Raw genomic sequence first — 26,868 nt, 5'->3', positions numbered from 1 at the left:
GTAATTGTCTCTGCTAATGTTCGTACCTATTTTCTTACCCTACTCACGTAGGTAATTTTTACGGATATTCAGTGGAGTGGAGATGAGTCTAATTGTCATTCCTAAAAACTTCATTTTTCTCGATTTATTAATGCGTAAATTTCTTTCTAAGTGTGTTTGGAAACGTGGTGGGGCACTGTCACCGCATATTTATAAGCTCTCCATCGTGATTTTCAGAAGCTACTATTGATAGCTTTTACAAACCCCACGGTATTGTCGTGATTTTTACCAATTTCCTAGGAAATCATTTTGTTGGGTCCCACATTCACCTCTTTCTTTCTAATTTTTTATTGCTTCCAAACAATGGATAATTTCTTAGAACTTGTGTTTTCTCTTCTCTAAGTTTCTTTCTATCTACTTTCATCTCAAACAAACAATGTGTTAGGAACCTTCTGATAAAAGTAGGTTTCTTGGAGCTTTTATGCAAAACAAACACGGAGCTTCGCCAACCCGACCCGAAATTTGATAGAAGGGTATTATATGATTTATATTAGTAGTATTGTTATTGTTATTGATAGGGGGTAATAATAGAACTTATATTATTAGTACTGTATTGGGCTTTTGTGTATTTGGGCCTTTAATAGAACATCCACTATGGGATCTATATATGTAGTGTCTTTGACACAATTAAGGGTATCAAAGAAATGAAAAAGTCTTTATTTTATTAGTTTATTTTAGTTGTCTCTTTTATTTCTCTAAGTTTTCTCTAAGTTTGTTAGGGTTTAGATTTATCATCCTAACATTTGGTGCTCTCATTTTCGATCTCATTCTCCCAAATTAGATGGCCATTCGAGTGTTTTACGGTGAGGAAGATTCTTACTGGTGGGTGTTATGTGTTGAAAGAGTTTTCAAAGAGCAAGCAACACCAGAAAAGGTGAAGCTGCTAGAAGCTGTGGCGAAATTACACGGTCCTGCTCGTCAATGGTGGGTTTGGAGGTCTCAACTTCATCCACCATCTTGTTGGGACACTTTTACTAGTGTGTTTCTCTGGCACTTTAAACCTGAATGGCGAGAAATTTTACCAATTTCAGATGAGGAAGAGGTATTGGTTCAAGAGTTGTCATTCTTGATGGAACAAAATGCTACACGAGAAATTTTGTTGAAAGACAAAGAGGAGGAGTTAGATCTGAAACCAACTAAACCCATGACAGAAACTTCTGTTTTTGTTGATTTCACTGAAGACAAATCTACATATCCAACTCATACTACTATTGAGGATATGGATTTAGGCAAATCACAGAATCTATTCAAATGGAAACCAAACCCACAAGTTAGGTCTAGTACACATCAGAACCCTTTTTCTTCACCTCTTGTTGAAATAACAAATTTGGTATCAGTAACAACTCATTCTAACACTGAAGATTTATCATCCTAACAAAATTCTAGCGACTCCTGTCTTCGTTCTTTTGCTCTCTAACCAGGTATGTTGGGTCGATTTTATTGCTTTTTTGTTGTTAAATTTTGCTCTCGTTCCTTTTATTTTCGATTTGCTGTTCTTATCTGGAACTGTCAACTGTATTTTTACTATCTATCAACATTCATCATCTCTGCGCGCTAGCTGTTTGATCAAATGCTTGATTGTATTGCCTAATGTTTTCACTAGTTTCTGGCTTTTCTAGTAAATAAATGGAAGCTTAGAATTGCTAATAATTTCACTAGTTCACTAGTTTCTGTTTTGGCTATTAAATGTATTGAAGCTTAGTTAGTATTTTTTCATTCATTTTTGTGTTGTTGCACTTTTCTGTATATTAACAACAGTAATAAGCGGAGAAGGAATTGTATTTTGAATCATTGTTGTTGCTCTTTGTTTCCTTGGTTCTCTCGTGCCTCTGTAGACTGGTCTGATCTGAAGATTAATTTTCTTCTTGTTTCTTTCTCCTTTGGTTAGTTCTAGCAGCATCATATAGGCAGGCAGTGTGTAGTGTTCTGAGAATTTGTTTTGCATGAGCATGGATTGATTTTGTGTTCTTTTCTATCTCTTGCATTTTGGTTATTCTGATCTGATTTTTTTCTTATGGATAATTCTCATGGAAAATAAACAAGTAATTTATTATTCTAAAGTTAATAACATGAAATGATGTTTCTCTTAACTATAAATTTTTGGCGACACTACTGCAAGACGTGAAGTTAATAGTGGCATTGGTGGATACTAAGGGAAAATTGATTTCGGATATTGATAGATGCTTTATAGTGTAAAAGTTAATGTCCAGTGGAATAGATTAACATTGTACTATCATTATTTGTGGCATTGATTTTGTGGACTGGTGATCTCTTGCTTTTATTTATTAACTCAAATGGATTTACTATATCGGTAAATTGTCAAAATTTTGATACCTGATATAGGTTGGGAAGATGGTGTGTGGGAAGGAGGGAGTCTAAATACATTATCAGTGCACTTTAAGTAAGAATTTAGAGAGCAGCTATACATACCTATACAAGCATCAATTAGTGATGCAACCTTAGTGAACCACAAATATACCATACTCATAAGGATGATTACCAACGTTTAATATTTTATTGAAACTTGTCAAGCTTATGTTCAATGCCAACTATTGCACTCCATTATACCAAAATTCCTATGTTAAACTGAAACAAGTATGTCTGCACAATTTTTCGCTTCTCATCATGTTCTTTTCATTCTTTATGATTACTATGCATAGAACATGTAATATAAAAAAAAATTCTCATGCTCCCCTCTTTTTATTTCTTTATAAAGTGTTTTTGCAAGAAAATATTTGTTGTCATAACATCACTAGTAACTTAGTATAATCATCATATTCCAATGTCAAAAAATTCATTCCTATGTGCAAGCATCCTCTTGCTTCTCGTCTTTCAAATTTGATGATAAGAAACTGCATAGTTATTTTACTCTATCTCAATTGTCTAGTTGTTTGTGATCATTAAGACGAGACATACTGTAATTTATACCCATCTTTTGTACGATTTGCTATGTGATCAGCTATATGAGCTTTTGTAAAACAAATATAACTCATCTAAACACTTATTTTTGTATAATCTTTTTTTAATGTACACTTCCTAGCGCAAATAGCTTATCCAACATAAGCTCTATTGACATACGCTCTCATGTGGTAAGCACTTATGTTATAAGCGTTTAAATAATCTGTTTATCCAAACAGGTCACAAATTTACCGAGTTTGTCCGCAGACGACATTGAGCCATGCAAGTGGTGTCAAATGCTCGACGAGTCTCTAGGCTCTTGCAATGTCATATTTTCCTTTCGTCTCATCTTCGAAACACCAAAGAACCAATTCTCTCAGAGCTTGCACAATGTAATCATCACCAAGTGAAATCTGAACCATTGAATTTCTTCATGTCAAAGGCTTTTTACAGTTCTGGAGTCAATAATGTTGAGGGGACTCCAACAGGTTCTTCATTCGTTTGTGAACTGGAAATTCCCTTTTTGAATTTAATTTTTGTGATGTTTATTGATTTCTATTGTTGAATTTTGAATGTAGATGCTGTGAAGGATCTTTATGATAAGATGCTTCAGTCTGTAAATGTTAAACGATCAATGCCTCCAAATGCTTGGTTATGGTCAATGATTGCTAATTGCAAACACCATCACGATATTAGTCTTCTCTTTGACATTTTGCAGAACCTCCGCAGATTTGTTAATTTCTATTCTCTTCCCCTCTCTCCTCTTTATTTTCAATCACTCATTTTTTATTCACTCTCTTTGCTATGGTGATGAATTTAATCTATTTGGTAAACAGAGGTTGTCAAACCTTCGCATCCATGACAATTTTAACTGCAATCTATGTCGTGAAGTTACTAAAGCTTGTGTTCATGCCGGAGCCCTTGATTTTGGTATGCTTTATTTGCATGTCCACTTTGTCTGTTATAAATCTGTGCTGTTTCATTTGAAGATATGAAATGATATTTTGAGTTTATTTGGCTTAAATGTCTGAGAAGGAAAGAAGGCTTTGTGGAAGCATAATATCTATGGGTTGGCACCGAGTGTTGCTTCTGCACACCATTTACTGGTATTTTTAGACATACAAATGTCCTAATTTCTTTGATTCTGTCTCCTATTTGCAATTGGTAAGCTACTGTCATCTTATTGCAGCTGTTTGCTAAGAACAACAATGATACTAAATTATTGGAGGAAGTAATGAAACTTTTGAAGAGGAATGATTTACCATTGCAACCGGGCACAGCAGATATAGTTTTCAGGTATGTTATTATTTTAGCAGTTTCAATATTTTGTTTCACAATACAAATAGTCTTCTGTTAAAAAGTACGTTTTAAAATTTGAATATGACATTACCTCTTAAAGAAATTGCACAACATGTATAACTGTTGTTTCCCCTTTGTCGGTGGCTGGGATGCACTGTTAGGTACTTGGTTTGGGCCTAAGCCCAACAAATGTGTCAAATAGAGGAATGACTTATATTTGCTGATGTGGCTAGTTGGTTAGAGGGGAATGATAGTTATATAAAGGATAGGGATAGCAAGGGAGAAGACATTGAGAATTATTCAGTTAGGAACCGTAATGGTTTGGGCAGAGAGAGAATTGTCTCTTCTCTGAGGAGCCTTGCTCTGGGATTGCAGTCTATCTTCTGTAATAGACAATACTTAGTGTTTTTCCATTTATAATATAATTTCTTTTCTTCTTGAATTTGGGTTTCTATCATGCACGCATTTCAAATCCTGCTCTATTGTTAGTCCCACAAAACTCTTTTTGATTGCATGAAGGCAACTTGGTGCCCCCTTATTTGTAAGGTCTCAACTCTACAATACAGTTAGTTTCCTCAATTTTTAGAGCTTGCAAAATGCTTATATGCATTGTAATATAAAATATATTTGGTATCAAAAGAACTACTTTTCAAAGCTGAAAGTGCAAATCAGAATAAAAAACCGAAAAATCTACCCTTTTTTTTATGCGTCTAAAGTTTTAGTTTTGTATTGTCAAATACTAAACATAATTATGATCCTCAGGTTTCTTTTTATGTTGTTTTCATTCTCTTCTGTATATGTTTCTGACCTGTTACCTGGGTCAATAATTTGCAGCATTTGTTACAATACAGATGAATGGGAGTTGATTAATAAGTATGCAAAAAGGTTTGTCATGGCTGGTGTAAAATTACGTCAAACCTCATTTGACACATGGATGAAATTTGCCGCCAAAAGAGGTGCACATAGTTCTGAGTTTTATTTTTGATTAGATGTTGTTTGTCTCCCTAATTTTGCGAGCCCCTATTGAGTTTTACTTTTAACAGTTTGTCAAAGTGGATTCGTATATTCAACATAAGCTATCCATAAATTTATTGAGATTAATAAATTGCCTACTCTCTGCTCGATTTTGATTTTCTCTCTTCTAACTTGCATAATCACCAATGTTGGCAAGCTGTTTTTTTCCCAATTTTTAGGAAATTGAAAGAAACCCAAAATAGAGACTAAAGCCACATAGGCAAGATTTAGAATATAATTTCATGTATAGCAATTAATTCCGAGTCATTAATTTGATTATACTATTGATTCTTGTATTTTCCGGGGGTTGTTGCATTTGGACCAGTCTTGCATGATTTTTCTCCAAATGTATGCCCTTTAGGTAGCCCTATTTAAATTCAGAGTTTGAAAATTTTAAATAACTGCTTCTGTTTTGCATACAGTTTTTTTGGCGTTCCTAAAAGGGAGGTGGTTACTTCGTTTATCGATCTGGAATAGATCATATATTTAGGCAAATCATTTGCACTTTTGCGTTTTTGATTGAGGAGTCATGCTAGGAAAAGATTTCTTTCTGACTTATGTTTCTTGTCTTGCTCTGTCCTTATCTCTTATGGAATGAATTGCTTCAACTGTAATAAGAATCTCTTCATGATTTTGATGGCAATGAATACAAGTAGTAGTATCATATGATTTCAAGATCATGCTATATAAATGATTTTTTTTTGGGATTTCTAAAGTTGTTTATGCTAATGATGAACTAATCGTTTAAGCCTTTCATTTTCTTATTTGCAGGAGACACCGAATCATTATGGAAAATAGAAAAGTTGCGATCTGATTCATTGAAGCCACATACGTTGGCAACTGGGTTTTCATGTGCAAAGGTAGAAAATCCATCCATACCATTGTTTGATTTGACAATTAATTTTGATTGTAATGCTGTTACCAAGCGTATATGCTTTGTGTGTAGCTTATTGTGTGATGTGTCTGAGTTTTGCTTAATAGAGAACATAGACTCTGGAGCTAATATTCCACATAATCATTTTACTTTTTTGACATGTTTGTATTCATCAATTTGTTTTTTTTAAAGATTCAAGTTTTCTTTTCAAAGGAAAATTAAACAAATGCTTCTTAATTTGCATCATATAAGTTCCCAATGCTGATACATGTTTTGATTTCCTATTTGCTGGATTCTGTTATAGAAGAGTTCCACTTTTATAGCAAGTCTAAGCCTGTTTGTATGATTTTCTAGGGTCTTCTGTTGGAACGTAAGTCTAGTGACGCAGTTGCCATCATTCAAGTTCTAAATCAGGTATGGAGTGTATGTTGCTTACTATTTTCTGTGTTATAAATTGATTATTTATTCTGGTTACGCTCCTGTTAAACAAAAATAACCCCGCTCTCTTCTAAAGTTTTCAATCATCACCCTTTTCTAACTTATATTCGTTTTCCTCTCCTCTTCATCTTCCTCTCATATTTCTCTTCATCTCATTTTTGGATTCCAACCCTTCTTGAATGCCCTTTTTTTTTGTATAATTTTTTCATGTTTTCGGTGTTCTATATTTTTTTTAATGTGATGGGGCATCTGTGAGCCAAATTCATGTACACCCACTTCATGTAAATATACATTAATTACAAATTCACGACCATTTGGTTCCAAATTCACATTCACATACCAGGAGTTCCAAATTAACGCAGGGAATAAAATGTGTTCACTTATGTTATATAAGCTAAGAAAGAAAAAACAATTATTCAGTTACATGAATTCACTTCACGTAGGTTTACGTGAGTTTAATTTATGTAACTATATTCTGAGTTCACGCACAGTTCACAGATGCAGAAGAAAAAAACAAAAAACCCAGAAAATCGCTCAAAAGTCCATTACTTATGCAACGAAATATTAATAGAAGTTTTTTTTTACTAAAATCTTTAACCTTTCGTCATGTTTGTTCTCCTTCAGTGGTTGTTTGTGAAAGAGCTGAAGAGTAAGATTGAGAGATGAAAATATAGAGTTTGTAAAGTTAATAATATGGAACTAAGGGCTATTACCTTGTAAAGATTAGTTAAAGTACAAATCAGTTTATGTAAGAACAGTTGTGAAATTGTGGCAAAATTTATAGGTTTTTGTATAGAAACTTTAGAGTCGAATTAGTTCCACAACATGATGGTGAAGAAATTATAATTATAGTATTAATTAATTATAATTGCTAGAACAATTTTTTTTCTTTGTTATGATATGAATGACTGTTTGGACATCTTATCTGTCTTTTGATAGTCTTTTTTATTAATCCTTGTTTTATTATTTCATTGTTGCTAGACTTTATCTGATGCCAAAAAATCAGGCATAAAGGATGAAATTCAGAAACTTGTATCTGAGTGGCCTTCGGAAGTTCTTAAGCACAAGAACGAAGAGGAAAGAAAGGTATACTATCTCATTGCAAAGAAGTTTTAGTTGTCATTTTAGTTCAATTGCATCTCTGTAAGACGGTAACATATTTTTTCTGCTTTGCTGACAGACATTAGCATCCTCTTTGAAATCTGATATTCTTGCAATGGTTAATGATTTACTGGACATGGGACTTGAGGTAAATGTAAATTTGGAAGACCTAACCAGAAGAGAAGGTGTTCCACAATAGCATGAGATCAGAGTTTGATGTCTTCCAAGTTTTGAATATGCTTGTTTGCGGAGTATCTCTTTATCAAGATGATTCATAACCCTAGTATACCAAGTCTCTGATCATAGCAAATGTTGTTTACTAAATGGAAATTAATTTATTCTTTTGCTTTTTAGTCTTACTAACCCCAAGTGCTCAAGGTTTTTGTAGCATATTGGTGGCATTTAGCATGTTTTTCAAGAACTGAAATCTATATTTCAGCATGTTGGAACAAAAATAATCTGGCATGTGCTTGCTTCTATGATGTGCAAGCAATTCCTTTCTATCAATACAAGTGAAGATACATTCTTGGTTTCTTAACCTCCTTAGTTCCTGTTGAAGTAAAACTATTTCCCCTCCACTTCAACGAGTATGTTATCGAAGTAAACCTATTATTGGTTTCTTAACCTCCTTTGTATCTATATGTAGTGGGGCGCATATCAGAAAATTCTAAAATATTTTTGGATTTATTTATTCTGAGATACATCTCTGAATGCGCATAGAATCCTATTTTTTGCCAATATTTTTGGAGATGCATTTGTGAACTATTTGTGGAGTAAATTTGGAGATACATCTCTGAAGTTTTGCCTGCATGTTTCTTGTGCAGAATCATTGTATTGAGTTTGTAGTTTTTTCAATCTAAAGCAATTTAAATTTGATTAACATTGCCATTATTAGTTTCAAAGATTAATAAACACGAATATCATAGAAATAGTATTGCGTTAATTAAAAAGAAACACAATCGTAGTACAGAAAATATTCTCGAAGTATGAAAAAAATATACAAAACATCCCCAAATACAATCAAATGCATAATCTACTACGTATGCGTAATCCTAACACCCCGACTCCTCCTTTGTCTACAATAACCCAAAACATTTCGTGCCTCGGTATGAATGGAACGTGCTAGGGCAACCGCGTCATCGCCACCTTTCTTGAATAGCCTAGACTCTACGCCCTCTCTCGTAATCCGCATAATATTTTGACAGATTGACAACACATCAATGACATGGTCATTCATGGCTTGCTCATTCTCATTCTCCAGGATCTCCTTAAGAGCGTCTGATGTCATGATAGAGTGTGACACAAAATGAAACCAAGTCATGTAACTATCCACATAAGACCACTGAGTTGTGACTAACATACTCTGATACTCCTCCGGTACCAGATGACTCTCAATATCCGTCAGAATGTCATCCAGATGTTTGCGAACAATGGTCTCAGGAGTAGCCTCGAAAGGGGACTTGAGAATGATCTACACGTACCCATGGTGTGCACAAACCTGGGATGACCCCTGTGATAGTCACTCCAAGAGGTCGACACTTCCTTGTCGAGAGGCATAGTGACAGCTATAACCTGGTCATGCTGAAGAGCCCTCTCGCGGCGAGCAGACACAATTAGGGTTTCATGACCCAGCCTCATCCTATTGTTGTTTCCAACCATTTTTCTTGAAAAAAACATAACAAAAGTTATTAGGAAATCAGGAAGGAAAGAATTCGGAGATGTATCTCCAAACACAAGAAAGAACACATTTTGGAGATACAACTCCAAACACCAGAAAGAACACATTTTGGAGATACATCTATGAAAAAAGCTTTATTTTTTGATTTTAATGGTCTCTCTATTTAGGTATTCTTAAACTTTTAGCCTCCCTATTTTAAACTCAAGTTAGTCGTGTGTGGTTATTAATTAAGGTGACGAACCATTTTGACCTGGTAACATTGCTGGTCCGTGATGGTCCATATGCTTCACTATAAATAAGAGAAAATGGTTGGGAGGGTTTATAGGATTCCGATGGAAGGGTTATGCTTGTATGTTTTGACAAGTCACTAATTTCACATTGAAATTACTTCTGATTTTAATTGAATAATGTGGGAAACAATTTTTTCAATTACCTAAAATTTGGATGACCTAGTCTATAGTGCCACAACATTGCAGAATTTTCATCACCAGCAACAACTATTAATAATGAAAGTTATCATTCTCACTCTCAATTATCGCTCTCTAATTCGCTCTTCTCTCCCTACCTCTTTCTTCACATACTCTATAATTTTTCAATTATGTGATTGTACCTATGATTCATATACTTTTCAAGAATGAATTAAATTTTTACTATGATAGTGATTAGATTTGGTAATTTGGAATGTACAAAATTTATTTCATTCATGCACTATAGAAAGTGTATAGTACATACATCAATTAGTATCATCTTTTCTTCTCTCTCTCTGCCAAGTTTCGAACCGAGTACCACATGGATAAATTCTAATCAATTAGTATCATCTGTTTCTTCCGTGGAATCGTGTGAAAGAGGAGAAAAACAACTATAGTTAACGTGTTGATATCTTAAAAAGCTACCTCCCACACTTCACATCACTCTCCACTAATCTGCATAAATAACTGCGCATTTCTCTTCTTCTTTCAACCACCATATCTGTCTCCCGAACCCATGACATGAACATTCTCAACAAACACACCATCGCAAATGATGTCGGAAAGTCTCACGTTGTTATCATCAACAACATTCAAAATGTTTCTCCCCGGAATTCCACCGCCGAGAAAGGAAGAGTCTCCTCTGTATCCGTGTCTGAGTGTCGTGTAGATTTGGATCTGAAGAGCGATGATGTCAATGTCAAGGCACATTTGGTTAACGTTAAGAGGGATTGTAGAATTTGCCACCTCAGCATGGATATGAACAACCACGATAAACATGAATCTGAGAGTCCCATTGAACTAGGATGTTCCTGTAAAGATGATTTGGCTGCTGCCCATAAACAATGTGCTGAAACATGGTTCAAGATCAAGGGTAACAAGTAAGTGCTGCATTTTCATTGTAACTTTGTTTCTGAGGTGTAATTCATTCGTGACTGCTTATTTTATAGAAATAATAACTTATTCATCAACACTTATAATAAGCTGCAAATTAAACTGATTATGTATTAGTCTAGGAGACACAACATTATTATGTATGAGGTTGTGGTAAGAGTTACGTTGTCTCTTGTGTTAGGAAACAAAAAGTATAAAAGACATATGGTATGAAAGCATCTTCATTGTCGTGTTTTCTCATATTTGATTATTTTACTTGAAAGTTGAAACAGCTTTGAGGACTTCCTGTTCCACTGGAAAACCTTTAGGCCTCAGTATCACCCGTGGAAAAACCTCAGTCTAGTCCACAGATGCATGTTTCTCTCTTATTCTACCGTATATCAGAACACCTGTTGACCTAAGAATCGATCTTCCTTTCTATATAGATCATGATAAATGTGGTTTCAAGCATGTACTATGATGGATAACAAATATTTTACATGTACAATTTGCAGAACTTGTGAAATCTGTGGATCCATTGCTAGCAATGTAGCTGGTCATCATGTAGTTGGAGTTGAAATGACAGAACAATGGAATGAAGTTAATGATGCGTCCATGCTACCACCAACTGAACCTACCGCGACTTCAGAAACTCGAAGTTTCTCGCGTGGGCAATGGTTCATGAATTTCATCCTTGTCTGTATGGTCTTTGCCTTTATCTTTTGCTGGCTTTTTCACTTCAATATGCCTTCTTGAAATCCTCTAACTTCAATATACCTTCCAAACATATGTTTAGGAAATATCTCACATTCTTCACACAACCTGCATGGATGGGATTATGAATTGGTATAACTTTGAAACTGTTTCTTATTGTTTCATTGCCTTAAGTGTTTCTTATTCTAGTCCTCTCATCTTGGTTATGAATGAAATGGTAGAGAACAAAAGGAACTCATTTGAGAATTGAAACTATGCATTGTATTGATGAAAGGAAACAAACATATAAAATTTGTTTTACCCTTTTCTTTCCTTCTCTTTATGGTGATCGAATTATTTTTCTCATTCCATAAGGGCGAGGGTGAAGAAACTGAAAATTCGAATTTGCTCTTTTATATTTTAGAGATGCATCTTCAGACACATCTAAAATACACACAACTCATCAATTCGTGAGTGAACTACCCCATTTTATTTAAATTTAGTCTAGATATGTATCTCCAAAATATTCCAAAGATGTACTTCCACAATGATAAAATATGAACGGATAATAATAATGCTAGGTAGCCTCATTTGCTGTTACAGATGATGGTAAATATATGCATTATTGATTTTATTTTTTACTCAACAAGAATCATCTCTAATGCCAATGCATTGAAAATTTATTTCATATTGTTGCATTTTATAATTTGTTAATTTCTTTACAAGGGTGATACCTCAATTATGAAAGTCTTGCTCTCTCAATATTATGTTCCTCTCAACATCTTACATAAATGTATTTCCAGAAATATTTCAGAAATGCATATTCGGACTAAATTTAAACAAAATAGGAGTGACTCATGTGTTGGGTGAGTATAATTGGTCTTCATGCATGAAATGTTCCCAGGGTTTATATATGTATGCGCTTGAGAAATGGTAAAGCTTTCTCTAAGATGATAGTGTTCACCTTCGAATAATACTTCTAACTCAAACAATAATTCCCAGAATACAGTAGAACAACCGTTCGAATCAAATGGAGATGCGGTTGTTTCAACCCCTATGTCGTTGATACTATCCGATGGGGCGGTTCCCCCACTATAATAAGTGAGCCTCCCCATTAATCTCACAGTCATTAGACCAACTCTAAGGGACCCTAGGTTACATTATCTTCAAAGTTTCTCTTTTTCCAATGGGTGACAGAGAATATCCAGATGGCATACCACCAACGATGATGGAAAACCTACAAACAGGCGCGTCAACATATCCTAAAAACACAATGGCGACCACATCACTCTATAACCATCCTCATGCCTCGGCTTCAACAATAAATAACCCTAGTCGATCAACGCCACCATTTGGAAGGTTACGTTATTTTCCCCGGGGAACACCAACGCTGAATACGTCATCTCTCATGTCTATGAGGTAGCAAATGGATGAGAATAACCACGAGATGATTAATATGCTTATCCAACAGATTAGTACGATGTTTAATCCCCTAATTTAAAACACCAACCAGAGTTATGAATTATTAGTCAATCAATTTGATTGAATAGCTGATTTCTTTGGTGCTCCTCAAGCCTAGGCGCGACCAACTCCTTAAATCTCAAACACCAGGATAGTAGAAACACTCGACAATGGTGCAACCCCTGTTAACCAAGGGCACCAACCGTTGGAATGTCGACCTTTAGAACCTCCCACACATAGAGATGAGGAAAAATATATAGGTCAAAATAACCCGAGAGTAGTGCTGGTGAACATAAACCAAGATTCAGAGGAAGTAGTAAAAAATGTTCAACAGAATAACTTGAGAGGGAAAAATAATTTGGCCCTTGTGCTCGAAAATATCCTGGCCTACAAAGGCCTCATTATATACATAAGCCAAATTTTGTATCTCCATTATCAGAGAATGTACTGCAAACAAAACTCCATAGGGCTGTAAAGTTCCCAAATTCAACAATGAAGACACATAACTCCATTGAACATATCACTCGATACCACACTGAAGCATGTGATATGGCGAATAATGAGAACTTGAAGATGAGATATTTTATAAACTCTTTGACTAAGAACGCCTTTACATGGTTCACTACGCTCCCTCCACATTCCATACATAAATGGAGTCAGTTAGAGAGAGTGTTCCATGAACAATTCTACATGGGAAAATCAAATATTAGCCTCAAGGAACCGACTGGCGTGAGGCGCAAGGTATCGCGGTCAATAGATGATTATCTAAATAAGTTCAGGTTATTTAAAGCAAGGTGTTTTATCCAAGTACCTGAGCATGAACTAGTCGAAATGGCCTCTGGAGGTTTAGATTACTCCGTTAGGAAGAATTTAGACACCAAATACCTAAGAGACATGGCTCAGTTAGCATATAGAGTTTGATAAATCGAACACTTAAAGACGAAAAGGCCAGGTCGAGTAAGTTTCATAAAAAAAGAGAAAGTTGCTCATATATAATCAAACGAAAATGAACAAGAGTATGACATATGGTAAGAAGAGGTCGAAGAAATTGATGGTAATGTGGAAGAACTAAAGTCAGGACCTCCCTATGTCTGTCAAATTTTAAAACCTTTTGACGGGAAGAATGTCGAACCCTAAAATGATAAATTTATCGCAAAAACTTATACGTTAAATGTATTTAAGTACGGCGGAATATTTGACCTCTTAGTTACATATGGCCAAATTATAGTCCCAAAAGGCTTAAAGACGTCACCTTTAGTGAAACAAAAGAAAATAAGATCTTGTAAATATTACAATTTTCTTGGTCACAAAACTTCCCAATGTGTGCTTTTTAGGGATCTGGTACAAGAAGCATTGAAGGAGGAAAGATTGAAGTATGGTGATAAGGCCAAGGCTCTAATGCAAGTGGATGTTAATCCCTTGCAAATCGAGGAGGCTTATTACGGTGAACCAGTCGAATGTTTGGTTGTGCAGGCTACTGAAGGCCCCAATGTGACCATGGAAGTAGTAGCTGAGGTAGAGTACTATGAGAAAATCAAGGTAGTATATCCACATGCTGAGGAAGAATTGATACACTTCCTCAATAGATTCTAGTTGAAGAATTTTGAACAAATGTTGTATCCAAGATGCAACATAATTTTTGACAAAATTCTACCAAGGGCCTTGAAAACATAAAACCCCAACCTTCAAATAGGGGAAAATGGTCCGATAAAGGTTAAAGTTTTCACCTTCAACAAAAGGGGTGTACCATATAGGACACTGAATGTGACTTCAGCCGAAAAGGAGGTCGAGGAAAGACTTACACACCCTTGATAAATGTTCATGTTGGTGAATAAAATAATCCTTAAGGCAAAGATAAAAATGACCAACAAAACTGGAAGACGGTAAAGTTAGGCGCATGTTCGTTTGACCAAGATAACTCCCAAGTATCCAAGAAATATCACTATAATCCTAATTACATGGGAAAAACCCCTTTACAAGGACGCAATGAAGGAAATACCAAAGACAAAAGAAAATAACTCGAGAGGTTTGAAGCACTAGACTGGTAACAAGGTGCAAGAATCAAATGTTAAAGTGTCCAAAAGGCCAGTGAAATAAAGAATATTCCCCTCTCCGCCACCCATCAAAGCAGAGGCAAAAGATGAAGAAAAAGAGGAACCTCAATGCCTTATGTAATATCGTTTCGGTACTACCAGCCAAATATGATGTAGTCACAAAGGTGACAAATATTGAGGAAGAATATTCCACAGAAGATATGGTTGGGCATAAGCCAGTATGTTATTATGTAATGAATGATGGTTGTGTAGAAGAACAAGATGCCATCTTCGAGAGGTCTGATATGGGGATGACAAGTCATTTGAAGCCTCTTTTCATAAAGGAAAAAATTTGACTATTTTTGTACATATTAGATCATGCAATTATATCATCTCGAAGTAGATTTGATCAATTAAAAATATATTAAGATATTTTTGGTTTTCTATTTAGTATTGAGAAATTAAGGTCATTGAAAATTGAAAAGAATATTGTCTTATCCTTGAATATTCTTTAAAACATAACGATAACTCTGATATTGATGGATTAGACTTATTTTCAGAAATTAAAATATTAACATAAATCATACATGTCGAAAATGATTCACCAATTGATATACTTAATTTTATAATAAGACTGAACTCTTTCCCAAATGCTTTCGTTGCTTATAGAATAATGTTAAGATTCCTGTAACTGTTGCATCAGCAGAAAGAAGTTTTTCAAAATTAAAATTGATAAAATCTTATCTATGATCAACAATGTCTCAACAAAGATTAAACGAATTGACTTTATTATCGATTGAAAAAGAAATGTTAACTGAAATTAATTATAATAATTTAATAAATTATTTTGTATCTAAAAAACTTGAAAAGTAAATTTTAAATAAATATTATAATAATTTAATTTAATTTTTTATTGGAATATAAAAGACCTCAATTCAAAGTTCGCTTAAAGTCTCATGTAGTGTTGGGCCAACCCTGACAGTCTGACACTAGTAATGAGTCTTGGTTGTGTGAATTGATAGTCCTTAATACTTTTATCATTTGTGGTCTAGTGCATGATTAGGGAGATTATTCCATGGACCTTAGACCCTATGCAATCCTAGAATGTTGATAAAACTATTCACTTTTAAATTTTTTCTTCATTTTTTTTAAATATATTTCGGTGTGCATTTGAGAAGAGAATTTCTCTTTGCACTTGTATGTCTTTTCCAAGGTCTTTGGTGAAAAAGTAAAAAATGTCCCATATTATTAGAGATACATCTCTGAATACATTCATTTTCCACAAAATACTTAATTTCAGAGATACATATCTGGATAAACTTTATTTTCAGAGACACGATTTGTGATTTTTATCTTAAAATTTCATATAAAGTTTTTCGATTTGTGATTTATATTAAAAAACTTCATATCAACCTTCTAGTTTGCACTTTTCTTTAGATAAATTAAGAGTAAGTTTTTCAATTTGTTTTTCTTCTTCACCAAAAAATTTCATATGAATTTTTCAAATTTGTATAAATTTCTTTATTGAAAAAGTTTAAAATACTATTTTTGATTTTTTTCTTCCATTTTCAAAAATATTATTCATTTCCTCTTCTCCTTTAAGTGGTAAGGTTCATAGAGGATGTTTAAGAAGCTTTTCGACAGAGGCCACCCAGTCGCATTAATGTACAACGAAATTCAATAATAATAATAAGATGGCGATAAATTAACTAATCATGAACATGGTAATAAATCAAATTATATTCAAACAATAATGTTTGAATAGAATCTGATTAACTGATACAACAAACTAGAATCACATGTTTCCAGAATAATAATAAAAATAAATTTTTAGCATACTAGATCTAACAAAGACTCAAACTTAAACATTAAATCACTATAAGCAAAAAAACTATTCACATGCAAATTTTATACAGAAATTAGAACTAACAACCTTGAAACAACCATGGAAACTATTCCTATCTAGCAACGACCTCCACCAACAACCACGTCTCTATATTAAGCTTCTTTTGTTTCTTTAAACCCATCCCAGAAGGCACGACGTCGCCGACGAAGCCTAAGCATTCCCAAAAGGCCACTAGTTTCCCTTTAAAATAGATCTCCTCCTGAGATAATTCGCCAATAAGGTAGATATAAGACCTAGCCTCAACGAAGAAATGACTATGATGCCATAACTTTGGAAACTGTAAATTTGGAGGGCACCCCAAGTTGAAAGTCGCACATACTCGCACATGCCACCTCAGTAAGGGGAGTAACCAGCTAATACTGATCCCTGAAATTCTTCACGCTATCAGATTACACCTTGAACATTTTCTGACCATTCCTAAGGTAGAGCAATCCTTAACCCCGTGTTGAGTTAGCCAAACAACATTGGAAATTCAAAAGATAGAAAAAAGTGTTAAGTTCATAATGCTTTTATTGTAATCACATCAATACTGAAAGACTTTGACATAAGCCCATCTCACCATATGATGAGGCGAACGTGCAATCACTGTAAGATTCAGAACACCAGCCTCAAAGTCATTGAAAGAAATACATAAATTTATCAATGAAAACAATCATTCATGAAGAGGGATGACACCCCCCATATTTGATATTCATCCTTTTGTTTCCTTTGGGGAAAGGCACACTCCAGTCTAAAGTGGGACTCACCTCGATGAAAGCATGATCCAAACCACCCTTCCCAGCAGAGACATATATAATGTCTAAGGTTTCTTGGCCCGTTCCAGCTGAATTGTCTTCGATTGCATTCCAGGTTCAAGTTTAGGAGTTATCCATCTTAGAATTACCGCCAACACATAAAAAGAACGACCATGAGTATAAGCACGGGATTGGGATCCCAGCAACCTTCTCACTTTTTCGTTTGTGGGATTATATTTAAAATCATGATGATACACTTCGATATAAGTCTAAGCCTAGTTTTCCTACTTGAAATCATATACATCAGTGGGATTCATCAAGGGCAAAGCAAGAAAGCAGAAACCTCTAGCGACCTCCCTAGGCTACGAGCTACCCTTCAAGTATCACTTTGATATAAGTCTAAGCCTAGCATTCCTACTTGAAATCATATACATCAGTGGGATTCTTCGAGGCTACCAGCTACCCTTCAAATATCACTTGCATCCCAATTTCCTTTATATCCTGCATTACCACCTTCTAAAAAAAATCATAATAAAGGAAAAATAAGTATATAAGAAAAAGGGACTCCATGTTATTACCTCGAAAGAGATGAAATTTATGATTTGCGCAGTGCAAGATTTGTCGGAGGAGATGGTACAAAGACGTCAAAATGATGGTCGATGGGAGATTATTGACAAAGACAAGAGGCAAGTATAAAAATCAGGGAAGGACTCTTGAAATCTCATAAATTGTGAAAAAGGCGAGAGTTACCCAAGAACCCTTTATATATTCTTTAGTCAATTGTTCGATCCACGACAACAGGTGTTGGAAATATGACCATGCTACTAACGGTCGTGATCTTACATCGAACTCTTTAAAACGAGTATCCTAAGATGAGAAGGCATCATTACTGTCAGTCCTAAGGCCACACGTCGCAACCCTCTAGTAAAACATTGTGAGTTACAAGAAAGACATTTAATGCACATGTTTCCAATGCTACTAGTGTCACAACTATCTCACTCCTTTCGACAAGGGTTTGGACCGAAAGCCCACATGACAAAACCCTTCCAACAAGCAGGAATAAGGGCTTGGGAGCAACTATTATAGACCGCTCACAAAATTCACACACCAAAATCCAATAACAAGTGCTACTAAGAAAAACACAAGAAACACATATGACCTTACTCAAGCTTGGAGCACATAATTCTAATCTAATGCCAACTTTCCCCTATTAAATCTAGTCGAACGGTGATCTGCATGAGACACCAAATTAAGCGAAAGCAATTCTAGTCACTTTCACGCTGTCGTCAAGATCCATGTACTCATTCTCACATTCATTACTTTTCATTTGTTCACTAGCTTAAACATTGTAGAGTTAATCTTAAAAATTCACCTTACTCCACCGTACTAAAAATATATTCTAGCGCACCTGAGTCCTATTTTACTCTGTCATTCACAAGTTCTTAATATATATATATTCTACTGCACCTGATGACAAATTTAATACTGAGATTGTGTATTGTATATTTGTAACATTAAGCAAAAGAAAAGGCACATACGAAGACAAATTTCCGTTAAGTCACGGACAAATTTCCGTTATTAAGATCGTTATTAAACTAGATATTTTAATTAGTTTAGTTTGTTATTATTACAACATGCGCCTGCACTTTTAAAGAGTAATTATTAACTTAATCATTTCTCTTTAAGCACCGAAAATATGAATTTGTAATCATGTTTGATTCCTTAACATGGTTTCTTCGATTAATTAAATTCCTAATTACTTTGAGTGCAATAATAGATTTTAAACGGATATAAGAATGCCTTGAATCATAATATTCCCTTGCAGGACAAAAAATAAAATTCTATAAGCTAAAGTACAATGTATTGAGGATATTTTGTAATCTAAGAAGCTAGATTCCACAAGGGACAAAACAACAACATGAGAAATTAATGTAACCATACAATTAACATACCATTCTGTTAAATGGATAATTTGTTTTATATAAAAATGTTGTAGTTATTAATTATGACAATGAGATTAATTAATAAGAATAGAACGTGGGTGGCATGATTGGAAACGACAAGAACCAAATTTGTTTGTTAGTAGATCTTAATCAGGTGAAGAAGATACGTGTAGCTTAATCTATGGACCCTAATTATTAAATAATTAGATCAATGAAAAGAAACAAGAACACATGGTTATGTTTTCCATTGCTCTTTGGATAGATAGATACATTTGTTTCTAATGTCACTCGTGGGTGTGGCCGTGGGATTTTTCTCAATTGAATTTTAGAATTATAATTATAATGTCGGTTGCATTATGCACATTGTATTTGGTATGAGACATGCATCTAAGTTAATTAAATGGTAATGTATCATGGATCACCATGTTTTTGATTCTTATATAGTTTTAGGGGAAATGTTATGTAAATTGACATTGGGAGTATTCCATGGTTTGTGTGCACCGTCTTTAATTAGTTTAACGAAAACTTTGATTGAAAGTTGTTTGAATTAAATGAACTCACATTTTAATATTTGTTGGTGCAATGTTTAGCATCTTAATAGATACATAGTACCACAAACATTCCCCCTCAATTTTCTCCTTAATAAGCATATGTTTGATAAGAAGAAAGAAATTAACTTTTCATCTCATATTAATAAAAAAGTTCTGCTTGGTAACTCTTTTTTAGTTTTTAGTTTATAACTTTTTTTACTAACTTTTAATTTTTTTTTCAAAAGCTATTTGATGTAGCTTTTGAGTTTGTAGCTTTTAACTTATGACTTTTTCTTTCATTTATACCCTTATTATTTTAATAAAATATATTATTATCCTTATTAATTAAAATGTCTTTTTATGTCATTTTGTATCTATCAGTTAATAAAACAGTTAATTTACCAAACACTCATGTTAGCTTATCAACTATCAGTTATCAACTATAAACTATCAGCTATTAACTATTAGCTACTAGCTATAAATTATCAGCTATCAGCTATAAGCTAGTTTTATCAAACAAAGCCTAACCATCTATAGGTTTGGTCAAATAAATTTTTTAATAGATGAAATTTTGTGAGATCTAAGATTTAAATTTGAAGGTTTATCAGTATTTATAGTTAACAATTGAGCTAACAAATAAAAACAAAACCGGATTTCAACAACATAAGATTATGAGTTAGTGAGTTAAAATAAAAGAATATAAATACAGTGTAATGAAAAATAACTATTCACTAATTATCAATCATTTTCTTATTTAATAACATCTATGACACATTTTCTATTAGGAATTTTGTCTTATGTGACACTTTTGTTTCTGATGCTTTTGGATCATGTGTCACATTTATAATTTTTTCATATGAATATTCTTTTGACTTCTATAGTAAAATTACCCTTCATCAAAATTATCCTTATTCTCAATGTTAAAATTAGGAAAATTGACTTCCAATTTCTTTTGATTCTCCCACGAGACTTTAGTGTGAGGTTAGGGAAAATACTGGGTGATGATCTCCTTTGCACGATTTCTAAATAATCACATGAAATACTAGATGAATTTTCACAGAATGAAGAAGTAGCACATTATAAGCAACAATTCTAATTTTCTCCATGGTGGAAAAAATACAAAATAAGGCATACCAAGCTTCTGATTATGATGTAAAGTAAATGACTGATGCTTATAGGGTTGTAATTTGACTAGCACCACAACGCCAAGTTGAAACTCCACAAATTTGTGTTTGGCATTTGCGTACTTTTACATGATTTGTTGAGTACGATGCAAATCATCTTTGAGGAGTTGAAAAGTGTGATCTCTCTCAGCCATTAGAGTTTGTAATGGAATATGTGTTGTCTCTGCACAATCGTATATAACTAATAGATGATTTAACCGGTATGAGAGGGTTTGGAGAAGCCTTACATGGATAAATTCTCCCACACTTTAACCGGTATGAGAGGGTTTGGAGAAGCCTTCATGGATAAATTCTCCCACACTTTAACCGGTAGCCTTCCATGGATAACAATAGATGATTTAGCCCATGGATACACCAAACATTATGATACAAACAATCTAAAATCCTTGGTCATAAAGGGTTATAACCTTCTTCCAAAATCGCTTGGATTAGGTGTGATCTAGATGAGACCATCACACGGATTTTCCAAAATAAGATGCCATGTTGCACATGACATAAGATATTTGAACAAGCACCTTGCAGACATTGTTGATTTATGGATGACAAGTGAGGATCTTCGTTCGCAACGACTGTATTCAGTGGTAAAAGTGGATTAATGTCCATAAATCACTGTGTAAAATATCAAAAGGCATTAAAGTAACATTTTTGGACGAATTAAAATGAAACTTAACATGTTTTCAAAACACACAGGATATAAGGGCTAGGATGGCCGAGATGACTGTGCCAGAGATTGGAAGCAAGACCAGCAAAGTGAGAGTGAGAGGTGACAGGATAGAGATCGCCAAGGCTATTACATCTCATGAGAGAAATTCCTGTCTGAAAGTCAAATATCGAGAAGTCAAATGTATCAAAGGAAACAAAAACCTTATTGTCAGCAGTGAGTTCTCGCACATAAATCAAAATTTTAATAATTTGTGATGTGTGTAAAGCATGGGTTAAGGTTTAAGGGTTTGTATTTGTGAGATGTATGTAAAATTGTGTGACCTAGGATGCTTGGTTGCTTTGAAGGTCCGGTAGGATGAGTCCATTGAGATGTATGGTAAGGGAAAGGAGGTGCACCCCCAAGGAGGAGGGTTCCATCCCTAAGGAGACCTAGGGGGTATTGTTGCCATGGATGAGAGGGCTGAGAGGAAGTTGCTGTTAGGGACCGTTAGAGCGTGAACCACTACACTATCCACGCCCTTTATTGCGACTCTGATTATTGCGGTTGCGGTTGGATTCAGAGCGGTTGTTCTGACGATGATTGGAGTTTTGTTGAAAGAAGTCATTGGAGTTGCGTTGAGCAGTAGTATGCAAGGAAGTGTGAGAACTAGTGGTGTGCATTTTTTCCAGACCAGAATCTTCCATGGTGAGCATGGAGCGAGCCTATAAGAATGATGGCATTGGACTGCTTTTGCGGATTAGGGTAGAAACCTCACAGTACGACTCAGAAAGACCAGACACCAGTTGAAGAACTAAACAGTGATTGTTAACAGGTGCTCCAACGTTCTTCAAGTGATCAGAAAGTTGCTTGAGGTGTTAGCAATAGGCAGGGAGACATTAAAAAATCCCTCATGCGGGTGGATTAGAAGTCGTGCTTAAGAGCAACAACAAGTTAGTTATATGATTGTCCTTAAAAATATCAGCTAAACATTGCCAGGGAGCCATGATAGTGGATCCCTTTTTCAAAATAGTAGTAAGGAGATCAAGAAAGATGGTGGAATAAATCCATTAAAGTATTGTAGAATCAAGGGTATTCCATATGTCAATATCAATAGAAGCAGGTTTTTCTTTTCATGGTTGCAGAATGATGTGAAGGACCACTTTGTGAGCATAAGGGCGAACTTCAAACAGTTCGGTCGACATGGTGTAGTGATCATTCTTCATCTCTAACACAAAAGGAATGTTGTTTTTGATGTTAGTTACAACAACGGCTGGGTGAAACTCTTGTCTATTAAAAGAAGATGGCAGTTTGGTGGGGTTGTTGACCTTGGTAGAATCCTGCTCGAACTAATCACCAGAAGAGGAAGACATGGTGATTGATAGAGAGCGATGCGGCGCAATGAGAGAGAAGAAGGCACGTCGATTTTGGAATGCGGAAGTAGGTGGCGAGGTGTAAGCGGCGGTAGCGCGGGAGGAGGGGCTACGACAACAGCTGTGTAAAAGAGGAGTTGCGGCAGCAATGGTGCTGGAGGAGCTACGTCAGCGATGTCAGTGCTGGAGGAGGAGCTACTACGGCGACGACAACGTTTGAGGAGAAGTGGCGACTGAAGCAACACTAGAGGAGTTGCTACTGTGGCGACGACAATTTTGATTATGTTTAGATCTTTACTGCTCTGATACCATGTAAGATATTGATTTACAGTTGTGAGAGTAGCACTACGGAGACTATATATATATATATATATATATATATATATATATATATATATATATATATATATATATATATATATATATATATAGAGAGAGAGAGAGAGAGAGAGAGAGAGAGAGAGAGAGAGAGAGAGAGAGAGAGAGAGAGAGAGAGAGAGAGAGAGAGAGAGAGAGATTTACAGTTTACTACATGTTGTAGTCAATGTGAGACTTATATACAAATATAAATACATATTCTATCACTTATGACAATAAATTAAAAAAAAATAGTATATTTAAATATAAATAGACTAAACTACCATTTATCTAATTATAACAAAAAGATTAATTTCATGTTATATAACATTTTTTTCCAAATTCACAATGCATTAACATGAAGCATTAAGACTTAGGCAAACAAAAAACAAAAACATACTTAATAATAAACAATATAATCTAAAACTTTAACACTTGCGTTCAAATTAATTTAATTAAACTTTAAGCTTGATACAACTTAACCCCAAAATAAGAGATCAAATCAAACTAACTAATATCATAATCAAACTAACGTTGTAGACAAAAATAGCAAACAAATAGATGAATCAATATAGAGAGAAGGATTCCCTTCGAGTGGTGCAAGCTTTTCACTCTGTTACCGTAGGAGTTTTAGAGTTTTATACTATAATAAGAAATATTAAGTTGTTATTACAAAATTTTCCTACCTTTGAGGTAAAGTTTGTCAAACGTCAAGCGAATATATTTGCTCACTCGTTAGCGAAGGCGGCCAATTCTTAGGTTAGGCATAGTATTATGCATGTAATTCCTCCTTGTATTGAACTTTTGATTATAAATGAGAAAAATTAATTTTGTTTTGGTAAAAAAAAATAGAGAGAAGGAATCGCCAAAGGAAATAACCATCATACAAAAGCATCAAATCAAACTAAATTCAAACGAAATCAAATCAAATCAAATCAAGTTATACAACCAACATATAGAGAAACCATAATGAAATCAAACCAGAGGAAACCAAACAAACAAGAAATTCAAATCACAACGGAGAGAACAGCAAACAAATGATATATGTGACCATATCAAAACCAACAATTAGAGGATTAATCAAAACCATCTATACAAAACCTTGTTCTTCAAGCACACAAAGTAGAAGATGGCATGTCAATAATGAATTAGCTATTCGACATAAATATTTTTTCTTCAATAGAACCAATCATTACAAATCAAAGCAAATATATTTTCAAATTTTTAGAAACTCAATAGCGAAAATGACAAGTAGTTTAAGAAGGATCGAAACAAACTTTGATACCATGTTAACAATTAAGATAACAAAATAAAGAAAAGATCACGGAGAGTAATGTTTTAATATTGCGAATAATATAACTTCTAAAAAATGAAAATTAAAAAGAGAAGATATAATAAAACATAAGTAAAATAAATTATTTTTTTCTCATTTTTAATAAAAAGTTTATTACATATTCTCAGTTTTTTAAGATTTAAATTTGTAGTGATAAAAAATCACAAGCATGATTATCTCTTATAGTTTTTTTTAAGAGTATGATCTTTTCTAAAGTTTAATATGGTATGATAATCAATTTTAAAATATATTTTATACTAACAATTTTACATAAATAAATTTCTATATTTTTAAATAGACTTATAAACTAATAAATCAATAATAATGACTTTTCTAATTTTTTTTTAATTAGTACCACCTAGGCACCTACTTTCACTATAAAAAATCCTTCTGTCAAGTGACTTGGGTCTATATATCACATGCATTACAAAAATTAATCGATCATTATTTCTCATGCATTTGTATAAAAGAATGTACTCAATTAGTTTGTTATAAAAATAAGATTTTAATCATAGTTTCTTTGTCAATATTTCAATTAGTTATGAACCGGAATGTCCAAAATAAAGTTAGTTTACATTTTTGAAAAGATAAATTCATGTTTCCAACCTGAGATGAGTTGTTACATATTAAACTCTCAAATATGGGCTCAACTAGAAAATGAAATGACAATAATTTTTGTGATATTGATACTTCTTAAATTCCACAATTATACGTCTCCAATGCCTAACAGCTATTTGTACTAATATTGATTCTTATCTGATTGAGTAAATAAGAAGGTTTACATCACTCAAAACTTATGAAATTTATAATGTCAAGTTATTAAGTTTCAAGGTAAAGTTGATAATCACACCTGAATCATATTGTTCATATATATCTTACTAAACAAGTAATTAATAGGACACACTCTCCAATTGCAATATCCAACAAATCAAAGTGAATCCAATTAATACAAATAGTTTATATAAAATAGAAAATTGGTGCAAATATTAAGTTAAGGGCATTATTTTATCCACTTCATGGTGGCGGTGTAATTGGTTTGGTTTGGACTGGTTTTTAATTAAAAAAATATTTGAATTGATGATATTTTCATAGGTTTAGTTTGGTTTGATTTTTAACATTTTTCAAACATGATACTAAACCGAACTAATCGATTTGTTTTAGTTTTGTTTGGTTCGGTTGATCGGTTTATATTTTTTTAAACATTATATTCATCAGTGTATTCTCCGCTATCGTATTTTTTAATTTATTTTATGCTATTATTTTTTTTAAAGTAATTTGTTTCATGTAATTTATTTCAGTATCTATTTTTTCAAATAAATTTCAAGTTGCTCCTAATCCCTACGAAACAGTGACATGATTTCCATTGCATCATGAAATAAGTTCACTATCAACTATAAAAGTTGACACTTGGCATTTGAAGGTTGGGAAGAAATTTGAAAACTTAACAAATAGAACACGATAAAACACACATCAGTTAGCATGTTTCACACCTCAAACACACATCAAAACTATTTTGTAACAAGACTAGAAGGAATTTTGTCGAAGAAGAAGAAAAAAAAGGTAAAAAAAATGAAAATTAACAAAGAGAACTTGAACACGAAGAAGGCGACCATAACTTATCAGAACAAAGGTAGAGAGAGCAGTAGTTTTGGCGGTCAGCAATAGCAGCAGTTCAGTGAAAGTTAGTTTTTGTGACTTATGGTTTATACTTTCTATGTTTTGGAGTTTGGTTTTAGATTCGTGTTTTTTTGAAAGGAAAAAATGGTAAACAAGGATGGAGAATGGTTGAACCGATATAAAATTTAGACTTAATGATGGGTGAAATAAAAGATTTATAGCGTAATTATATCCATTGGTTCGGTTCATCGGTTCCTAAAAACTAAAACCGAGAACCAAACCAACTCACATCGGTTTTCACTGGTTCGGTTCGGTTTTAGAACCAAACAAAAAATAATCATTTTTATTTCGGTTTGGTTTGAATTGTCGATTTAATTGGTTTT

The 26,868-nt window shown here is 33.8% G+C and overlaps 2 protein-coding genes across 2 annotated transcripts; both read left to right on the top strand.

Annotated features, from left to right (window-relative positions):
- The first annotated feature begins 775 nt into the window (after positions 1-775).
- LOC131661922 (uncharacterized) lies at positions 776-8,201 on the top strand. The gene is made up of 11 exons (XM_058931584.1): positions 776-1,460; positions 3,177-3,425; positions 3,516-3,670; positions 3,774-3,867; positions 3,973-4,043; positions 4,127-4,233; positions 5,071-5,192; positions 6,022-6,110; positions 6,479-6,538; positions 7,544-7,648; positions 7,743-8,201. Exons 2-11 carry the CDS (start codon positions 3,218-3,220, stop codon positions 7,860-7,862), a joined length of 1,131 nt encoding a protein of 376 aa, XP_058787567.1. The 5' UTR covers positions 776-1,460; positions 3,177-3,217; the 3' UTR covers positions 7,863-8,201.
- Positions 8,202-10,300: 2,099 nt separating this feature from the next.
- LOC131658358 (uncharacterized) lies at positions 10,301-11,642 on the top strand (the record flags this gene model as incomplete). The annotated part of the gene is made up of 2 exons (XM_058927663.1): positions 10,301-10,689; positions 11,197-11,642. Coding segments are annotated over 2 exons (630 nt in total), but the record flags the coding sequence as incomplete, so codon positions are not given.
- Positions 11,643-26,868: the final 15,226 nt, after the last annotated feature.

The sequence above is a fragment of the Vicia villosa genome, linkage group LG3 (genome assembly GCF_029867415.1).
Source record: "Vicia villosa cultivar HV-30 ecotype Madison, WI linkage group LG3, Vvil1.0, whole genome shotgun sequence".
Taxonomy (NCBI): domain Eukaryota; kingdom Viridiplantae; phylum Streptophyta; class Magnoliopsida; order Fabales; family Fabaceae; genus Vicia; species Vicia villosa.
Note: the sequence above shows the minus strand (reverse complement) of the source record. Positions and strands in the feature narration are given on the sequence as shown.